At 39.4% G+C, this 21324-nt stretch overlaps 1 protein-coding gene across 2 annotated transcripts in view; it reads left to right on the top strand.

The window, feature by feature from the left end:
• Positions 1-21324, top strand: part of rai14 (retinoic acid induced 14) — a 55953-nt gene that overhangs the window by 14686 nt on the left and 19943 nt on the right. For both annotated transcript variants that reach the window (XM_085279406.1, XM_085279405.1), the window contains exons 3-7: positions 13146-13276; positions 15568-15656; positions 15861-15925; positions 17238-17295; positions 17539-17609. In XM_085279406.1, the coding sequence (XP_085135532.1) occupies positions 13146-13276; positions 15568-15656; positions 15861-15925; positions 17238-17295; positions 17539-17609 (414 nt within the window). The remainder of the gene's footprint in view (positions 1-13145; positions 13277-15567; positions 15657-15860; positions 15926-17237; positions 17296-17538; positions 17610-21324) is intronic.

Genomic DNA, 21324 nt, shown 5'->3' with positions numbered 1-21324 from the left:
TCTAATTCTCCAAAAACTGTCCACCAGGAATTGGACAGTATTATAGATATACTATAGTGAATCTTGTAGTCTTTGTAACTACACAGCTAACTAATGTTAGTTAACGGTCAGTAGTAAAGTATGTCAGGCAGTTTTTCACAGTCACCTGTGAAGCAAGCTGGCTGAGTGCTCACTTACAAGTATTTATTTATTTATTTATTTATTTATTTATTTATTTTTCAACAAAAATGTGTCTGCTAGGGCTGGGCCATATCATACCGTTCACAGTAATACCGGTATAATGTTGGGCAACGATAAGAAAATAAAATCTCGCAATAGAATATGGGTAAAATGCGCATGTGCAGTGCCTTTTATTTTCATACGCACATGGCGGAAAAAGCATGGCGGAGAATGAGAAGGGCGAAAGCCGATCGTTGAATGAAATGGATGAACCAGAATTGGTTTGTAAAAATGCTGCAACTTCAGTGGTGTGGAACTGGTTTAGCTTTCGTCCGTCAGATACACAACAAAGTACTATTTTTGGTAGAGCATGCTAGCCGGCCGTCATTATTACCATGTTTTTTGGAAAATACGGCACACCTAAAATCAATCCTTTGATTTTTCTGAAAATCGACAGTGCCCCTTATAATCCTGTGTGCCTTATGTATGAATTCTAGTTGTGTTTACTGACCTCGAAATGATTTTATGTCGTACACGGCGCTCAAAAATCTGTCAAATGTTTTAGTATGACTTTGCTAAGCTACGAACCCGCACCGCTTGATGGATTGTCGGAGCATTACGACTATCGTAGGCAGGAGCCTCGCTGAGTGATACATACTGTGCTTCAACATAATATTACGGTATTGTATGTGTATAACTCAAGTTTTGTGGATATTATACATGGTTATGCTGAGGATATGTCGGCCAATTTCCACTGGAAATGCCTTTTGGTTTAACTGTCAGCAAGGAATTTGCATTTGCACTGTAAAATTTTTATATAACTTTAATGCACATAAAAAAACAGCTGCTTGTTTAAGTGAAAATACATTGATGGGGTTTTTTGCACTAATAAAGTTGTGGAGTTGTAAAGTATTTTGTCTAGTGTGTCTTTTATATTTATATATATGTGTGTGTGTGTGTGTGTGTGTGTGTGTGTGTGTATTAGGGCTGGGCCATATTATACCGTTCACGGTAATACCGGTATAATGTTAGGCAACGATAGGAAAATGAAATATCGCGATAGAATGGGAGTAAAACGCGCATGCGCAGTGCCTTTGTTTTCATACGCACATGGCCGATTGTTGAGGAACCAGAATTGGTTTGTAAAAATGGTGCAACTTCCATGATGTGGAACTGGTTTGGTGTTTGTCCGTCAGATACACAACAAAGCACATTTTTTTGCAGAACATGCAAGCGGCCGTCGTTATTGTCGTATTTGTCGGACTAAGATGCTCTTAAATCTGGGAGTAATCTGGGTCCCAAACTCCGTATATTTGACTTCAGGTCAAACAACACTGCAGCATCACTGAGAGTTGAAAACTGTCTAAATTATTTCATCTTTAATAAAACGATCAGCATTGCTGCTTTACCAGGTGTAACTATGAAGTTTAACTTCCAGGCATCCATGAAAACAAAAGTTATTACATTTAACGGAGTTAGAAGTTAGCAGGAAGCTAGCGGAAGTTAGCTCGCTAGTTTCGCTAGTTACCTAAGCATGATATAGCATGTTCTGACTGAGAGATTTCTGAAAAAATTCAAACGTACAGCTCTGCTATCACTTCCAACATAAATGAAGACAGGAAACTAAACAGCAGTGACGTTTGTAGGGTTACTGAAGTTGGGCTAGCTGGTATATAATGATGTGCTACGTGATCGCTAGCGACACAGCTATGTTAGCATAACATAACAGTGAAGCTGGAGGACGAACACTAACACTTTTCCACTTATAAAAGTTAACATGAAGGTTCCTTATGGTTAGAGACAAATGCAATCGCATGTCCGGATGCTGTAAACGGACCAAACTTCAGTCAGGAGAACAACTGAGATAATCCATCCACAATACGAGGTTAGTCATTAATATACTGCAACAACATGGGAATAGAGCAGCTGCCAGAGAATTCAACATTAATGAATCAATGGTACAGAAGTGGAGGAAGCAAGAAGAATGAGTTTAATAAAGTTTGATTTATCTGACTGCTTTGTTTCGCTTAATGTGCCTTATAATCCCGTGCACCTTATGGTCCGAAAAATACGTACTGCACACTGCAGTTTAATGTTGCAAAGCACCTCTTTTTAACTTCAGTGGATATTATACATGGTTATGCTCAGGATATGTCAGCCCATTTCTACTGGAAATGCCTTTGGGTTAAACTTTCAGCAAGGAATTTGCATTTGCACTGATACATTTTTATAAAGCTTTAGTGTACATAAAAACCAGCTTCTTGTTTACGTGAAAATAAATGGAAGGTTGTCTTTTTGCGCTAGTAATGTTGTGGAGTTGTATTTTGTCTCGCATCAATTATATCGTCAGTTATATCGTTATCGCAAATTTTCAAATATATATCGTGATAAATATTTTTGGCCATATCGCCCTGCTCTAGTGTGTGTATATATATATATATATATGTATCATTATCGCAAATTTTCAAGTGTATATCGTGATAAATATTTTTGGTCATATCACCCTGCTCTAGTGTCTACCAGTTTGTGTTTTGTCCTCATCTCTATATACTCCCCCACCACCCCGAGCTGGACCAGGCAGGCAGCTGCCCCACCCTAAGCGTGGTTCTGCTAGAGGTTTCTTCCTGTTAAAAGGAAGTTTTCTCCTTCCCACCATCGCCAAGTGCTTGCTCACAGGGGATCGTCTGATTGTTTGGGTTTTCTCTCTAATATTATATGTTCTCTACTTGGTAATATAAAGCACCTCAAGGCAACTGTTGGTGTAAATTGGCACTATATTAATAAAAATGGAATATAATTGAATAAAAGTTTTTCATCGAACCATTTAAATGGGAATGAAAGACATCTTTTCACTTGCTCCTGCCCACTGCTGATTTGGTGATCCCTGCAGCAGAGCTGAGTCTATATAACATTTTAAAGCTTAGGTTACTAATTAATTTGCATATTAGGATTGGTAATAGAAAATATAAGTCTAATAAATTATGCTTCTATGGATTAAGATAGAAGCATAAAAAGTAATTACATGAGCTTTTTTGTGCTGATCTCTCTCCTGATGGTCCAGTGCACAAAACATGTTATGTTGGGCACTACAGCATGCTCTAGTTTTAGAGCGGAATATCTTTTGTAAAGAAAGGGTGGTGCTAAATGTTGCTGGAGATTTATAAACAAGAGCGTTAAACTAGAAAATACTCTCATGATGTAAATTTGTCTGATTATCTAAACGTGCGGCCCACATTCGGCAGTGTTGTGAAATATGTGGCAGCATCTTTCCTTACAAAAGCAACCATCTGGTCTTTGTTTGACAGTTCTATGCTAACCCTTTCTATTCTTGCTTTCAGAGTCTATTAAACCATTGTGATGTGTATGTGTGGACTTGTGCTTGTGTGTTTTTGTACTACAGAGGGCAGTAAGCAGTTTCAGCTGTGGCCTTAGAGAAAGGATGTATTGTCTGAGGACATTTGAGGATCTGTTTTGTTACAGATAAGGGGTTTGAAGTTAACGTCCACAGCTTGATCAAAGGGCAGAGATATTGTTGATGCACCAATCTCTGTATTTTCTTCTGCTTCTTTTCCTTTTATTTTGTACACTGTTCTTTCTTACATCCTCTTGACCACTTCCTGTATGTCCTGCCTTCTTCTGAATCTCAACTGTTCTCAAGCTGAAAATACCCTTTCTTGTATAGATGTGTTTTTCCCCACTGCAGTTAAACCTTGTTGTATCTGTGTCTGACCTACTTTTAATGTGAGTAAAGCTAAAAAGATTCTATCTCCAGTAAACATAATGAAGATAAATGTAGGTGAGTTAACTGGTGCAAGTTTCAAATCGAGTAGTGTAGTGTGTGTGTGACTAAATAAATTTACCTGTCTGGCACAGTGTTTCTTTTTTTTAAATTCTAATGTCTAGTTTTTTATCTTGTCTGTTACCTACTTATACAGACACAGATGTTGCTTTTTATGAGTTTTCCTTGTATGACTCCCTAATCCTTGACAGGACATCTGGCAAAGCAATTGTTGTATTTCAATGAAATTTACCATGGATATACATTAGAATTCCTGGGAAAGGTTTTGCATAGATCTGTTGAACAACAGCGTCCCAGATGCCTTCTGGTGTTTCTGATTCTTGGGTCAATCTTAACCAGCTGGCTCAGAGAAGTTGATGTCCTGTTCTTTTTTTTTTTTTTTTTTTGGTTGAGTGATTTAGAGCATATTGAAAGTAAACAGAACTACATGAAAAGTGAAAGTAGAACAAACACCTTTTCATTCCTAGATCAACATGAATGTCATTTGAGGGTAATACTATTGGGTTTCCGAAAGTAAATGTTTATGTGTTAAACTACATCTGCTCTTAGCAGTGCAACTCTACAAACATACAGAATCTGATGTAGGAATTACTACTTCCTGATATTAGTTTATTTTTCCTTCTGAGAACTAAGAAGGGAAAACACAAATTGTTTATGCACAGATCTTTAGGTTAACAAACAGGCACACAAACACACACACAACCGATAGGCATCTGTTTGCTATTTACTTTAGAAGGGCAGAGGAGTTTCAGAGCTTGACAGAGAAATGTATACCTGTGAAACACATGTAGAAAAAGAGTGAGTCTTTGAAAAGAGTACAAGTTAACAGAAGTCAGAGTTATGCCACTTTAGTATTTCTGTCCCTCAGTATCTTTTCTAACACAGTACCGGTAGTTCCTTTTTCTTGGGTCTTTACTACTGTTAAATGCTGGCTTCTTGCTCTCTTGTTCTTGCCCTTTCTGCCTGCTTCAGGCTTGGACAAACAGGAATCGCTTAGTGTTATCAGCACAGTCTTTGTGTGTCTTAATGAGCGTCAGGGCAAAGACAGAGAGGGAACACACACTCTGAGTGCAGTGTAAACACTTGATGCAGACTTAGAAATAGAAAGAAGGGGGATCTTAAAACTAACACTGGCAAACAGCCAAAGGCAGGGGAAACTGACTGAAACCAAGAGAGAGAGGAAGTAACAACCCATAGTAGAAGCAGTATGGCGGGGTCTTACTAGTTAATAATCTCAGAATAAGTGACCTGTGACATGTTGCTTAGGCAAAGCACGTGTATATTATTCAGAGTTATTCAGGGTTCATGTGTTGTGCACTCACTTATGTCAGTGTTTTTCAAATCTGTTTTGCTTTTTGCTTCATTGTGTCCAGCTTACACATAACAAGGAACAAAACTTCTGCTAATCTATTGTTTTTCAGTGATAATTAATCTGCCAAGTTTTACTTTGATCAGATTAATAATTGTTTATGTTAAAACACTGTAAAATCATATTTGTTGACTAATCTGTTAACTAATTGTTTCAGCTCTAATGAGCACTTCAAGGTTAATGAGAAAAACTTGGACTGGTCTGCCTTTTGGTGTAGATAAAAACATTCATATAGTGTAGGGTCAAGGTCCTACAATATTAGAGAAAGAGCCCCTGTGATCCAGCAATCCCCTGTGAGCAAACACTTGGATGTGGTGGTGAGGAAGAACTCCATTTTAACAGGAAGACCTCAGGCATTATAGGCCTAAGCCAGGCTGTGAGACGGGTTGGCCATCTGCCATGACTGGTTGGGGCAGGGTGAGCATAGAGGAAAAAGATTAGCATAGAGACAACAAACAACCCACATGAAAGACGTTTGGCTGGCTGGTGGGAACAGAAAGGGAGAGATCAGACTCACAGTTAATGTAATAGCGATTATATAAGGCCATACATAAGGAGAGTAGAGGCAAGGTGCCTCGGCAGCAGCAAGGAGGCCCCACATTCCAGACCCCAATCGGACAGCCAACTCCTCCTCACAGACCCCCCGCTCCAACAGGCAACAGAGAACAGGGGTGTGTGAAGACTCCAAACCTCCCTCCGCCCGCTCATATGTAGTGTTGATGCATGTGTGTTCTAAGGTGCATTAAAAACCCAGGAGGGCATGGAGCTACCTGCCAGAGAGCAGCTGGTAAGCGCACAGCCCCTCCTGATAGCCCTCAATGTCTACGTGTATTTAAAATTGAGAGGAGGGCGACAACGCCAGGGGTGAGGTTGTACACCCTGATGGTCTTTTGGATTCGGTGTAGCGTGCCCACCCCCAAGATCGTATATGTATGTGTTATGAGAGTGTGAATAATGTGAATGTCTTTAAGTTGTGGGATAAAATTGAGGCACAGGCAGCCAGAAGGGGACAGAGGGGGGGATGCCTCCCCTGCACCCTGGTGACACACCTTTACCCCAAGGCCCTGCATGTGTGGGTGATTGTGGTGGAGCAGGACGAGGGAGGCAGCTACAGGGAGTGCAGAATTATTAGGCAAATGAGTATTTTGTCCACATCAACCTCTTCATGCATGTTTTCTTACTCCAACCTGTATAGGCTCGAAAGCCTACTACCAATTAAGCATATTAGGTGATGTGCATCTCTGTAATGAGAAGGGGTGTGGTCTAATGACATCAACACCCTATATCAGGTGTGCATAATTATTAGGCAACGCCCTTTCCTTTGGCAAAATGGGTCAAAAGAAGGACTTGACAGGCTCAGAAAAGTCAAAAATAGTGAGATATCTTGCAGAGGGATGCAGCAGTCTCAAAATTGCAAAGCTTCTGAAGCGTGATCATCGAACAATCAAGCGTTTCATTCAAAATAGTCAACAGGGTCGCAAGAAGCGTGTGGAAAAACCAATGCGCAAAATAACTGCCCATGAACTGAGAAAAGTCAAGCGTGCAGCTGCCAAGATGCCACTTGCCACCAGTTTGGCCATATTTCAGAGCTGCAACATCACTGGAGTGCCCAAAAGCACAAGGTGTGCAATACTCAGAGACATGGCCAAGGTAAGAAAGGCTGAAAGACGACCACCACTGAACAAGACACACAAGCTGAAACGTCAAGACTGGGCCAAGAAATATCTCAAGACTGGTTTTTCTAAGGTTTTATGGACTGATGAAATGAGAGTGAGTCTTGATGGGCCAGATGGATGGGCCCGTGGCTGGATTGGTAAAGGGCAGAGAGCTCCAGTCCGACTCAGACGCCAGCAAGGTGGAGGTGGAGTACTGGTTTGGGCTGGTATCATCAAAGATGAGCTTGTGGGGCCTTTTCGGGTTGAGGATGGAGTCAAGCTCAACTCCCAGTCCTACTGCCAGTTTCTGGAAGACACCTTCTTCAAGCAGTGGTACAGGAAGAAGTCTGCATCCTTCAAGAAAAACATGATTTTCATGCAGGACAATGCTCCATCACACGCGTCCAAGTACTCCACAGCGTGGCTGGCAAGAAAGGGTATAAAAGAAGAAAAACTAATGACATGGCCTCCTTGTTCACCTGATCTGAACCCCATTGAGAACCTGTGGTCCATCATCAAATGTGAGATTTACAAGGAGGGAAAACAGTACACCTCTCTGAACAGTGTCTGGGAGGCTGTGGTTGCTGCTGCACGCAATGTTGATGGTGAACAGATCAAGACACTGACAGAATCCATGGATGGCAGGCTTTTGAGTGTCCTTGCAAAGAAAGGTGGCTATATTGGTCGCTGATTTGTTTTTGTTTTGTTTTTGAATGTCAGAAATGTATATTTGTGAATGTGGAGATGTTATATTGGTGTCACTGGTAAAAATAAATAATTGAAATGGGTATATATTTGTTTTTTGTTAAGTTGCCTAATAATTATGCACAGTAATAGTCACCTGCACACACAGATATCCCCCTAAAATAGCTAAAACTAAAAACTACTTCCAAAAACATTCAGCTTTGATATTGAGTTTTTTGGGTTCATTGAGAACATGGTTGTTGTTCAATAATAAAATTATTCCTCAAAAATACAACTTGCCTAATAATTCTGCACTCCCTGTAGAGATGAGGAGGGAAGGAAGGGAGGGGCAAGTGACCCCTCCCTGGGGCCAGCTCCCCCACTGACCCCAGTAGGCATCCCCATACTTCGCAACCCGCCAGGGAAAGGGGGCCCAGGCCCATTCGGACCGGGGCCCAGTTCAGCAGCGCCGCCCGGCCCCACCACAGAGAAAACTGCACCCACCCCGTCATCCACTCAGCTTCCAGACTACACAAGACAATAGACGCCCAGGCTGAGATCTTCCTCCACCTCTCCTATATCTCCCCCTCCTGCAGAGTGAGTTCCTGAAGAGAGGAGACCTCCTGCATGATGTAACAGCCTCCCCCACCAGTTGAAGAGCCCCCCAGGTGGCTCGATGCACTGGCGGAACCCTGCGCCAGGGCCAGGCCCCCATACACCCACCCGCCCACAATCCCGGCGACACACCAACCAGGACCCAAGCCCCCAAGGCCCAGCCAGGGCCCCAGCCCAGAGACGGAGCACCCACAGAACCCCACGCCCGTCCCGGACCCACCCAGGGGCAGCCAGGCTACCAGGTCAGTAACCGTCAGCACAGACCCTCCCCTGGCCCCGCTGCACGCAGCCACGAGAAAACCGTCACCTAAGAGCCAACAGAGCCCTTAATAGGCCATGACCGCAACCCCAGGTTGAGCCCTCCGAGAAAGATGCTCTTGGGGAATCCCCCGATGCCCCAAGCCTGTCTTACATTTGTATACATTTTTTTTTGTTGTAGAAAAACTTGAAAATACACTTCTTGTTCAACCTTTTTGTTGGAGCTTACATCTTTGCTGATATTACATCACCTCTGCCACTACATGATTATTTCATCAGCCTCCCGTTGATGACACCGGTTGTGTATGTGGCTGAAAGTGGAGCAGTGCATTCCGCTCCACTTAAATCTGTCCAATACAATGTAGTCTAACGCTATTGCTGTCATGCTGCTCTGATCCGACTGCCCTTCATTCTTTCTTCGGCTTTGCAAAGCCACATACTGTAGGCCATTAGGAGCGATCATGTTATAGTAGACATCAGTGCTAGTGGCAATTTTTATCCCAACATGCAGTTCTTGTTAATGGGACCACAGCATTCACTATCCCACTGTATCCCAACTATATCATCACCTGTTGTGTAGGTGTTTAAGAACCAGCATACTACTTTATTGCACAGGAAGGAAGACTTGCTTGAAAATAGTGCGAAGTGGTAAAAATGATTTAAAGTGTCGCCCTACACTGTAGACATTGTAGGCTTTTAGATGAAGTGTACTAAAAGTGAAAGATGTTGTGAAGTAGGCAGTAATTAAAAGATGGGGATAGTGGGCCATTCTACTCTGTTCTTTTGACCTAAATATTCTGAAGTTCTTTGAAACAAAGTAACTGACAACCAACAAAAGCATGAAAAAATGTCCACTGAAGCAAATATGCAGGGTGCTGCTACGCTTGTACTAGTGGCGTTTATTATAGCGGAGTAAAACTCCTGACTGAAAAAAATACATCACTTCAGCTCACCGATCCTTAGGCTTGTATGACCGACCATCTTTAAGGGGAGCTTTATTCCTCCTTGGGTGTGATCACATTTCAAGGAAAAGGCATTAGTTTAATTTCAGCTTGTATTAAATAGCCTAGTCTATCTCCTTAATGGGTGGGCCAATCTGAATGAAACTTTGCACAAACATCGCCATGCATATAGCAATTATGTACATCTATATGTTTTCATATTTATTATAAATACCAACTCTTTTGAGTTTCCTATACATTACGTTCATTTCATCATAACCCTGCAAATGCATTGTTACATTTTCCATTTGCATTTGATTCATGTCACATGTTCAGCGTATGTCAACCAAATGTAACTTTAACACTCACCAAAATTTGCATTCATACTGGAATTTGTTCAACTCTCCAGTAAATGTGAAATGAAGAATTTGAAAAAGTGCCCAGAGAGCACATAGGGTGGGTTTTTGCAAGTATTTATAATTAAGTAATAAGTGTCTCTGACTGCTTTGATATTCAGTCTGTCATCCAAGGGGGTGGGTTTGTTTTGCTACTATTTCTGGATTACAAAGGCACTCAATTACCACAGTAGGTTCTGCCCTTCCTGGTTTCCACAAAACAAGATAAGGAAAGCACTGGCCACACTAAACAAGTACTGTCCCTGTTTAATTAAATGTCTTGAATTGTGTAAATAAACTATATTTGTTTGTTTATATTAGTCAAAGTTTTGGGGAAACAAGCACAGAGTTGGTATTAATTTCTATTTTCTAACCTCATTTTTGTCATTTCTATTCCAATCCCAAGCACAACTATGTTGTATGAGTGATTGAAGTACATTCTGCATGTAGGAAATCACCAGACTTACAATAATGTAAAAGTAAAAAGCAATTTTAGTTAATTAACTAATAATTAATTAATATGTCTCAGATAATTTCCAACATGTGACATATATGGCAGTTAATGTGTGAAAATAGCCTTGTTTTGCTTTTTCCTCCCAAAATTTTGGGTTTAGTTGTAAATCTTAGTCCTCTGGTGGAAATAAAACCCGAAAGCTGTAAAAACCTGTTAATTTAAAGGTTCCTGTGTATTCTTGTAAACAAACAGAAGTTATATTTGCATGTATTTTTTCCATTAACATATAATGTGCACTTTTGTTTTTGTGCATGTTTTGAGTTTATATGGCTCCCACCTTAAACAGTTCTCCCTTTTAAAAGAAGTTGGCTCTCAGTGGGGCTTCTTGGTTAAATGAAAGAACTAATAATTGTATGTGGTGTGGTGAGATTAATAAAACATTTAAAAGCCCTTTATTAAATGTTTTGTCACATGTACAGCATGTGTGCAGGTGTTTTCCAGTCTTGTTTGTTACGTTGCTATATTTTAACACCATGTGTGTTAAGGGAGTGTTTCTCTGTAATTTATTTAAAATCAAATCTGTAATGGTTCTTGGATGTATTACATGTGCCTAATAGAGCCCATCTTCAACTTGCACACCTCAAATCTTACCCCCCCCCCCCCCCATTTTTTTTCCTGTGTCTTCTCAATGTCCAGCTGAATGTTTTTCTAATCAATCTGTTATTTCCAGTCTGTCAGAGAACCTTCTCGTGCTACCACATGGATATCATGTGTGCGTGGGGGTGGTATTGAGTTACAGCTGGATAAGAATTGCTTTTCCAGAGTTAGCTTTTAAAAAATAGCAGGAATACTCCTCTGTTCTCAGCCATCTTACACATTACATTTGAAAACACAAACACATTTTAATATTTTTTCATACTCAATAATCTGTTAATTACCTTGTGGCTTATTAGGCTGCAGAGCTCAGTGGTCATCTTTGCTCTTTCGGTGACAGGAGTGACAGGATTTTTATAGCCCAGCATTTTTCCACCAGTTGTGCAAAATGTATTGCAGTGGTTGCATTTGGGTGTTTGCCACAGAGGTTACTTACACTCTGTGTTGCTTTGCCTGCTTATTGCGCTCCTAAAATAGCATCCAGTCTACCACCACAGGTATTTCTAGAGTCAGAGAGTTCACCTCCTTGTCACGTGTAGGTCAGTGGGCTATCAGGTCAAGATCTAATACTGTACTGCATCCTAATATGCACAGGTGTTTGTAGGAATAGCTGACGCATGAACTTGTTTGCTGTTATGTTTGGGGTCATGGATTCAGTTCTCTCCCTGATTCTGCTATTAGATTTAAGGAACCTCTTCCAATATTCCCCAGTAAAGGTTTCCTTAAATACATTTCCTGTTAATAAAGTAGGTCATTATAGAAGTGTTTCAGCTATGCCAAATCTTGCTCATTTCATAGCTGTATCCTGCAATTAAAGCTTGCTGTGCTGTATCTTGTACTATCAAACTGCTCTGTAGCAAGATGGTGTTTGAATGAGATCAGGCTAGAAGCTTTCCAATAGCTGACTTCTTTCTGTGTGAGCAGCCTATCAGTGGTATAAAGGACGATTTGGTTTGTGTATGCGTTCTTTGGTGAGTGTGTCTAGACTGGATACTGTGAGTGTGTGCTCTTGTACACATATGATAACAAATGTTTTGTGTGGGCCACAGCAGAGCCGAGAAACATTCCTCCCTGTGAGAAACATTACTCACATTTTGGGCATCACGGTGACTTTGACTGCAAAGTAAACATGCTGATATGAGTGTTAACAAATGGAGCATACCATTTGTTCACATTATTATTGATATTATTTGATAAGTTAGTAGATAGGAGATAAGTCTTAAAGTCAGTAAAAGTCTTTGATAATATAAAAAATATGGGACAGTGTATGCAATACAATAAAAATAGTACACACTGATTTGCAAATATCATAAAACCCATAGTTTATTCACAACAAAATAAGAAAATATTTAAACTGGGATAGTGTAGCATTTAAAAAAAAAAAAAAAAAAAAAAAGGTGGTGGCAGTAACACATCTCAAAAGTTTACATGGGGCAACAAAAAGCTGGAAAGTAAGCGGTACTAAGACGAAAAAGCTGGCAGAATAGTTTCTGTCTAATTAGGTTAATTGTCAACAGGTTAGTAACATGATTGGGTATGACAAGAACATCTTAGAGGCAGAGATTTAAAGAATTAAAGATGGGCAGAGGTTCACCAGTCTGAAAAGCTGCATTTACAAATGGTGGGAAAATGTGCAAAATTTGAATATCTCATCATCTACAGTACATAATTTCAATAAATCCTATGAATTTGGAAAAATCTATGTGTGCAAGTGACAATGCCAAAAATCAGTATCTGATGTCTATATTATTTAGGCTCTCAGGTGGCCCTGCATTAAAAACAGGCATGATTCTTTCATGGAAGTCACTGTTTGGGTTCACTTCCAGAAACATAGTTTTATCGTCAGAAATTTAAAATTCTTTTTGTAAAACCTGGACAGAATGTCCTCTGGGCTAAAGAGGAGAGGGACCATCCATCTCTGATGGTACAGGAGTGCATCATTGCCTGTGGAAAGGCAACGTCAACGCTACATCTCCACAGTGGTAAACATGGCCCTGTCCCTACTTTTTTGAGATGTGTTGCTGACATGAAATTCTTGCCATTTAACAGCGTCTCACCTAACTGTAACCTTATGGGGTTATATATTTGTATATTTATATTTTGTGTAGTCTTCGTATATTCTTCACCACCTTTTATTCTCCTTCTTTGTCCTCTGTCTTTAGACAAATGAGTGGAACAAAAACGATGAACGCTTGCTTGCTGCAGTGGAGCATGGCGAGGTTGAGAAAGTCTCATCCCTTCTTGCCAAGAAAGGTGCCAATCCTGTAAAGCTGGACAGTGAAGGCAAATCAGCGTAAGTGGTCTTGGACTTATCCACTTACTTTTTTCTGATGGTATTTAAATGTTTATGTTTCCAGTGCAAGAATTCCATTTGATTTTCCTGAGGTGACGATAAAGTCAAAGCATAACTTTTGCTTAAAATAAAAACTAATTTGTTGATATAGACACACAGAGATCACAGTCTGCAGTGCTTTTTGTAGAATGAGGATGACATGGGGGAAGCAAACTGACTTGAGGCTGCAAACCAGAGAAATGCATTAAGTGTTGACACCAACATGGTTTTGTCTGGCAAGCTTGCACATGTTTTAAAATAAATATCCAGCAAAGCACAGTGAATTTTCTCATTTCCTTTCAATTCAAAGATTAAACATATGTCTATACTATATGCTCAGATTCTCAAGTAATGGCCTTATATAACTGCTTTCATGCTCCACAGCACAGTTTTAAAAATGAATGGCCAATCTAAAAATATGTCTCTTACTTTTTCTTGAAACGGTGACATTCATTCAGCCTCTCTGAGATTCTATGTTTTGAAAGCAAGTTCACTTCCGCAGAGCCAGTGGAGGTTACTGTTGCGTCACCGCTTAGTATTAGTGATAACGCAGAGGCTTGTGTTAATATTTGACCCTTTTCTTTTTTTCTGAAACTCAACACCTCTGACCTTGATTTGTAGAGCAGCTCTCACAAAGCCAGGAAAATCAAATCTCAGGAATAAATGCAGTGAAAAACAAATATGTAGGTTTTCATTTATTTTCCCATTCACCTGTAGTTCACATCCTTGGCCTTTTCCTCTGTGTGCTGCTAGAACACAGAAACACACATCCAAATGCATGCAAAGCCTTTGTAAGTCATGGCAAATGTGTGGGCTTGGAATCGCAATGCTCCGATCTTTTCAGCACGCACGAAGGGGGAGTCTACAGTATCTCTATGGTGATAAAACCTGACTGAAAGGCATGTAGACATACTTGTGTGTTTGTGTGTGTGTGAATGTGTATCCTACGCACACACTGATGGAAGGCTGAGCTTGCCCGTTCATCTTACTGAGGTGGAAAGAGGTCGTATTGATCATTTGCTGCATGCATATGCACAAACCTGCGCACACAGTGCATACACAGGGCAATTTTTTTTTGCATACGCAGTCATATCGACTTACAGCATTCCTGCTCACAAGTCAGCGCTTTACCAGATTTTCTAGAAATGGTCAGTAAATGGGTATTTATTGCAAGAACTGAAGCTGTGCCCAATAACTTCTTTTACTTATTTAGTTTTGCTATAGCTAAAGCTTCCCTAAAATACTATCACTTCCAAGCTTATCCATTGCTTTTATCAGTGCTGACATGTTTTTCTGGCAGTTGCATATTGCAAAACAGTGGCAGTGGAGCTTTTGCATACCTGGGTCACGTGAATACCTTCTTCTACTGTAAGACTGGCTGAAACACTGACAGTCAAAAAGCTCTGAAGACCTACTTTTTTCTTCTCCATGGTGAATATTAATTAAGAAATCGATATTTTACTTTCAATAAAGGATCTGATCTGTAAGCATAATTAATACTGGCTTTTGTATCAACAAGATCAAATCTCATACGCGTTACACGGTTTTAAAAAAAATAGTTTGACCCTTTGGGAAGTGCACGTATTTTGTTTCATGTTGAGTTGGAGCAGAAGAGGTGCTCCCATGCCTTTCTGCTAAATATAAAGTTGGTTGAGCATAAAGACCAGAGGCAGAAGGAAACAGCTAGACTGGGTCTGTCCAAAGTTTATGAATTCTAAATACAACAGCCTCTAATTAACACACATGCTTAAAAAAAGAAAAGAAAAAAGAAACGAAAATCAAGAGGAGGCTCTAGGAAGACGCTGAGTCGGCTAAGTTGCTGAGAGGGATTAAAGAAACTAAGCATAAGCGTATTACATTATAAGGACCAGAGCGTCGCATTTAACAGATATGGGAGTAGTTTAATCTTCTCATCTAAACTTAGGCGAGTGAGCAAATAACTTTATTTCCTAAAATGTGAAAACTTTTAATTGGAGACTAAGAAATCACTCTTCAGTGTAATTTAGAGTCGTAGATGGAGGACTAGTGTGGCCGAGCAATCAGAAAAGTAGATGAACGTTTTATTTATTTATTTTTTAATCTTTTATTTGCACTCACTGCTGCAGCATAAGGTTCTCACCAGAGCTGCACCATGTTTTATAATATTTGTAAAACTGTTAAAAGCATCTGTGTTGCTGTAAAACTACTGGCAACAAAGTACTGTGTGTGTAATTTGTTCTTTTAATTGTGTGTGTGTGTGTGTGTGTGTGTAGTCTTCATGTAGCTGCTGCTCGTGGTCAGATAGACTGCCTCTCTTTCATCTTGGCTCATGGAGCTGACCTGTCAGTCACTGATGCTGCTGGTATGTATAGCTATATTCACTATAACTTAAAAAATAGTTTCTGCATAAATTTGAGAGTTTCCCTCTATAAATACTGTAAATACTGTAACATGAACAGGTGTAATGTACTGTCTGGACTGATACATAAGATTTCACATACGTTATCTCAACTTGCCTGTCTTCTTGCTGCGTGCATGTTTTTCTCTTTTTTTCCCCTTTGTGTAGGTTTTAGTCCTTTACACCTGGCTGCCAAAAACAACCACACCGAATGCTGCAGAAAACTCATTCAGGTAAAGCTCATGAAGTGAAGTTGGGTTTTATTAAGTTAAAACGATTTAATTTCCCTCCCCAAATGCCTTTGAATTAAAAAGAAATTGATTCAGTCTGTCAAGCCAGATATTTAAAATACATATACCCTGGTCTCTCAGTGTTAAGATGAGACATAGTGGTCCCCAACGCTGGGCCGCGAGAGTTGAGGCTTGGGTGTGAAATTTATGGTTTTCAGGGTTTTTATCGGTTTTTGTTTGTTTTTTAAGCATTTTTAACATTAACTCAATTTCCCTGGGTCTTTTCCTGTGTGTTATGAATAAATCTTCCCTTTTTTGTACTGGTACTGGTGTTATTTTGTTGTATTTATCCACGACACCTTAAAGGCCAGCCTGTGAAAATATTGTCGGACATAAACTGGTCCATGGCGCAAAAAAGGTTGTGGACCGCTGACATAGTTCTTAATATAAGGGCTATAAATTATGTTGGGTATAAATGATTAGGCAACATGACTTCAAGATGTGTTATACAACAAAGAACTGATATAAATATTAACTTAAGATTGTTTTGATTGTGACTGTCAGTGTCACCCAGCAGGACCACTTGTTCTTGTTTATGAATAACAGTGTGTGAAACCCACATCTTGAATCATCTTACTGTTCAGTGAAGATGCCTGAAACCAAAAAATGTTATTGCTTCATTTCTTCAATCTGCTGATTCTTGTGTGTGCGTGTTTGGGTTTTGGTCAGCAGATCTTAGCAGAGACACACACACACACACATCCAGCTCTGATCTGCTGACCTCACTTCCTCGTGATAGTCGGCAGCATCTCTGCAACATGCACCTGGCTGATCAAATAGTCATTCAAGTCTTTTTGTATATAGCAAAACACAGTACTGTGAAAAAGAGAAGAACCAAAAACATTCAGTCATATATTGTTGTGACGTTGGACCCCAACACTAGCCCGGGAGCTCATCATGCCAGCCCTCCTCTGCAGCGGGCCAGAGACCACACCCGCGCCACAATTGTTTACTGCAGATGTATGAATTTATGGTATAACCTAATATTACATGAAATTGCATTTGCCTGAAGCACCACTGGCAAACAGATTGTGGCATCAGTTCCTCAGATAATAAACTCCAGTGTGTATACACAGTTTATAAAAAAAATTGAAATTAAGCAAGCAACACACAGATACTTCAAACCAAATTTAAAACGTATATTTTGAGTTGTTTGGGGCCTTTCATGATTTCACTTGATTAACAATAGTCATTGCATATGCTGTATGCGTATACTGTATGCTATTGTTACTAATAACTTTCCCACTTTATCCAGAGTAAATGTCCTATCGATGCTGTAGATGGATCAGGAAAGACTGCTCTGCATCACGCTGGTAAGTATATCAAGATCTTGAGAGTCACTGATATAAAAAAAAAAAAAAAAAAGGCTGCTATGCTTTGGGGATGTGGAATAATATCTACTAGTTTTAAGCTCTAATTTTATTTGAATAAAATCATCATATTTGGTCGTAAGTGACTAAAATGCATTTTAGCCCAGTTAGTTTCTGTTAAACACAATCCTATTTTTCCTCACTCTCTTGTTTTAATTTCTCTTGTTTTGTTTCACCCCCTTCCAGCTGCTAGCGGGAACATCCAGATTGTCCAACTGCTGTGTGAACTCAAAAGCCCCATCAACCTTAAAGACACAGTATGTACTTCCATTCTTTCGTCCATTCCCCAGACTTATTTTGGCTCAATAGATTGGGGGGGCTCTGAAACAGAAGAAAGACCACAAAAGTGCTTCAATGAGTCCATTTCCAGGGAGGAATGTATTGAATTTGTTTGAGGAATCATTGTCCGTTTATTGACTCTGATTGTTTTATGTCAAATAGTTGTTAATCCACATTATAAAGGCTCCTCATTAACTGACTGCTTGAGGATTAATATTGTTGTGTGTGTGTGTGTGTGTGTGTGTGTGTGTGTGTGTGTGTGTGTGTGTGTGTGTGTGTGTGTGTGTGTGTGTGTGGGGGGGGTAAAAAAATCAGCGTACTGTGGGAATGCAAGCCGCAGACATGTGGTCTCCATTGCAGTGACGCACCATGCCTGTGGTTTCTGTCTGGCTGGGGTTGTGTGAGAATGAAATTTTGTGTGTGTGCATTTGTGTACAACAGAAACTGATGGTCTGTCAGCCTATATGAAAAGATGTTCTGTTGTTTCCGATTAAAATTAATTTTAGCAATTTTTCATGTTTAAATCAATGGCAGTTTGTATGTTCAAGCTTCTTAAACTGGTTCTTGTGACCACTTTGTACCGTGTGCTTTTTGGAGTTGTAGCTTAAGTGTAGTTTCAAATCCTGGCCCTGCCAGTTTCTTGTGACTTTTACTTGTATTCTTCATAAAATAGTAAGACAATAATAGACAATAAATAATAGACAAAACATTTTTCTTGATGCATATTGGACTGGTGAGAATCTAACTGTAAATAGTGGTGCAATTTGAATTTTGGTATTCATATTTTCTTGTTGAATGAAAGTGGTCCAGCCAGCGAAATCTGAAAATCTGTATGTGAGGTTTGCAAAGCTCTTTCTTTGTTTTGTGGACATGTAGACTGTGAATGCATGAATGCAGGCCGGCTTGTTAGCCTCGGGCATACGCTGTAATATATATCTGTACCTGGTTATATAAGTTACTTTCAGCTGTTCTCTTATTCACAAGAGGTCACCATGCACGTGTGTGCGTGTATTTATTTACTTTTTTAAATGCCGGATGCCTTATGGGATGTTTCCTCCTGGGATTTAACCAGGGATGTTTTGCTTTGCAATACACTATGGAGTAACTCTGTACCTGATTATATATTTGTGACTTAAACAAACACTCAGGCAAGGCAAGGCAAGTTTATTTGTATAGCACAATTCAACAACAAGGTGACTCAAAGTGCTTTACAGAGACATTAGAAACAAAAACAAATAAAAAGCATGATTTAAAATTGATTAAAACAAGCAAACAAACTAATTAACAAACAAACAAAACAGTATATAAAATCAACAATAGATAAAATCAGTAGTTAAATGTAAGTTTTGAAATTTAAGCTTAAAAGTGTGGATTTGGTGCTTTATTCAAATGCAGCTGAGAATAGGTGAGTCTTCAACCTGGATTTAAATAAACTGAGTGTTTCAGCTGATCTGAGGCTTTCTGGGAGTTTGTTCCAGATATAAGGAGCATAAAAGCTGAATGCAGCTTCTCCGTGTCTGGTTCTGACTCTGGGAACTGATAAAAGACCGGATCCAGATGACCTCAGGAATATCTTGAAAGAAACAGAGGGACAGCTGCTAGGCCTGACATGTGTCAAAGAATGTGTATAGAGGAGAAGAGGTAAATGTAAACTGTAATATGAAACCTTACTGCTGTTGGACGAAAGGGGAGGAGAAACCTTTGCTTGATTTCTGTCATTTATTTTTAAAGTTTCAGATAAAGAGGCCAGGATATGTACAAGTAATCTCTGTGAGCCAAAGTTTTTTCCTACTCTTGATTCTTCTATGATGTCATTGACAGTGGATGTCCTTGTATGGTCGTCTCAGGCACACAGTTCCGGCTGTGAGTGCAGCAGTCCCATCTACCTGCTGTTTAAAAAAAAAAAAAAAAAAAAAAAAAAAAGTGTTTCAGAGCAGCAGCCAATCAGAAGAAAGCTAACTTAAAGGGCAGGCTAACTTAGAATAGCTGAAACGACTTATTTCAGAAGATGACCTGAAAAACTGCACTAAAGTGTGTGCAATACAAATTCATGCTTTTCTGTTTTGGAGCCATGTGTGCCATAGCTTGAAATCTTAACAAAACTGGTAAAGTAAATACACAGATTGTGGAAATGGGTATAAAATTAAATAGATAAACTAAATTAAAATAAATATACATAAATAACAGCAAAAACAAAAGTAATGGTAAGAGAGGGAAAGAAGAAAGAAACGAAAATCCTGCTGTTGTGTGTATGCATGAGAAGATGGACTAAACAATACTTGTATTGTTTTGAATTCAGATCTAATCACCAAGTCATGATCACCATGGTCAGACACCTCCATTTGATAGACATCTTTTTGAAGTCTAAGGGAGCATGTTGTTGGTTCCACCTGATATCTATTTCTTGATCTAATTGGTATACTATGAAGGGCTCAGGTTTAAGCTCTCTAACTGTGCTACACTTGATTAGTGCCTACATTTAGCTCTTTCATCAGTATTCCTCTAATATTTGACCCATCTGAAGAAGTGGCATCTTCAGATCATTTGGTGGAATACCTCTTTAAGTGCCTTTAATATCTCTTCCCAAAATATTCATAGATTAAGACATGACTAAAATATAATAAGGATTATTTTTGAACTCTGCAAAGCTGTAGAAGAGTCCAAGAATAAAACTGTGGAGCTGAAAATTAGCATAATATTTAAAGCTCAGCTTTGGCGCAATTCATTGTTATGCCCTCATAATTCTTCAGCATCCGTGTATTTGGATTTGAGTGGGTTGAGATTTTTTACTCTACTATTTACTCTCCGTTTCTTGGCATTTCTAGATACTTTTTTATTGCCTGTTATAATTTGACATTGATATGATGTGCTCATATATTCATATGATGTAGTATTACACATTCAGCTGTTATCTATTAAACAGTTAGGTTGAGCAAGTAGTGCAGTAAATTGTTTACACACTGATGTATAATTATCACACAGTGAGAGAGCAACTGTGGATAGAGTATGCTCACTGTGGTCACTTAAAATCTTAACTAAGTTACTTTTACCTGAGTAATGAAGTATGTTTACATTTTACTTGTAAAGTAATATTTCTGCACTACTTTTACATAACTGAAGGAGCCCCTTTAAACGGAGCAACTGGGAATAAACTTGATCATACACAAGCAACTACTGCAATACAGTGTTGTAGTAAGATATGTTTGAAATAGTCTAAGACTGCAGAAATGCTGCAAACACAATTAAGCTTCATCTGAGGTTGTAGTATACCATAAACGTACAAGTTCCCCTGAGCTGTAGTGTTGTTTATTCATCTAGATTGCTTAGGATTCAGTTGCTAAATGTTGGAGCTACCTGCTGAAGACAGAGGTGTGGTGCTCAAAGCAAAAGAAAAGAAAATGCATTGAAAAAGTCAGAAAAAGCGGTGTCTCTTTACAGAAATCATGAACTGGTTGCTAGTTGTTAGCCGCTTCATGTAGGAACTGTTGCCCTTTGAGCTGTGTTATACTTGCCAACTTTATCACTGCAGGAAGGCTTTAAAAAATGTGAAGGAGGGCATAATCGTAGAGTCTTGCTTGTGAAATAATCATAAATTTTTAAAGATGGCGCCGGTGAGGTCGGCTGCCGTCACGACTGCTCCGACCACTTTTTCTTTGTCTTTGTTTTTTAAGTTAGTTTTCAGCGTTTCTAAAT

This window comes from Mchenga conophoros, linkage group LG7 (genome assembly GCF_057382185.1).
Source record: "Mchenga conophoros isolate Kocher_MC1m ecotype Shallow Benthic linkage group LG7, M_conophoros_male_GT1.1, whole genome shotgun sequence".
Classification (NCBI taxonomy): Eukaryota; Metazoa; Chordata; class Actinopteri; order Cichliformes; family Cichlidae; genus Mchenga; species Mchenga conophoros.
The sequence above is the reverse complement of the archived record's forward strand: the minus strand, read 5'-3'. Positions and strand labels throughout refer to the sequence as shown.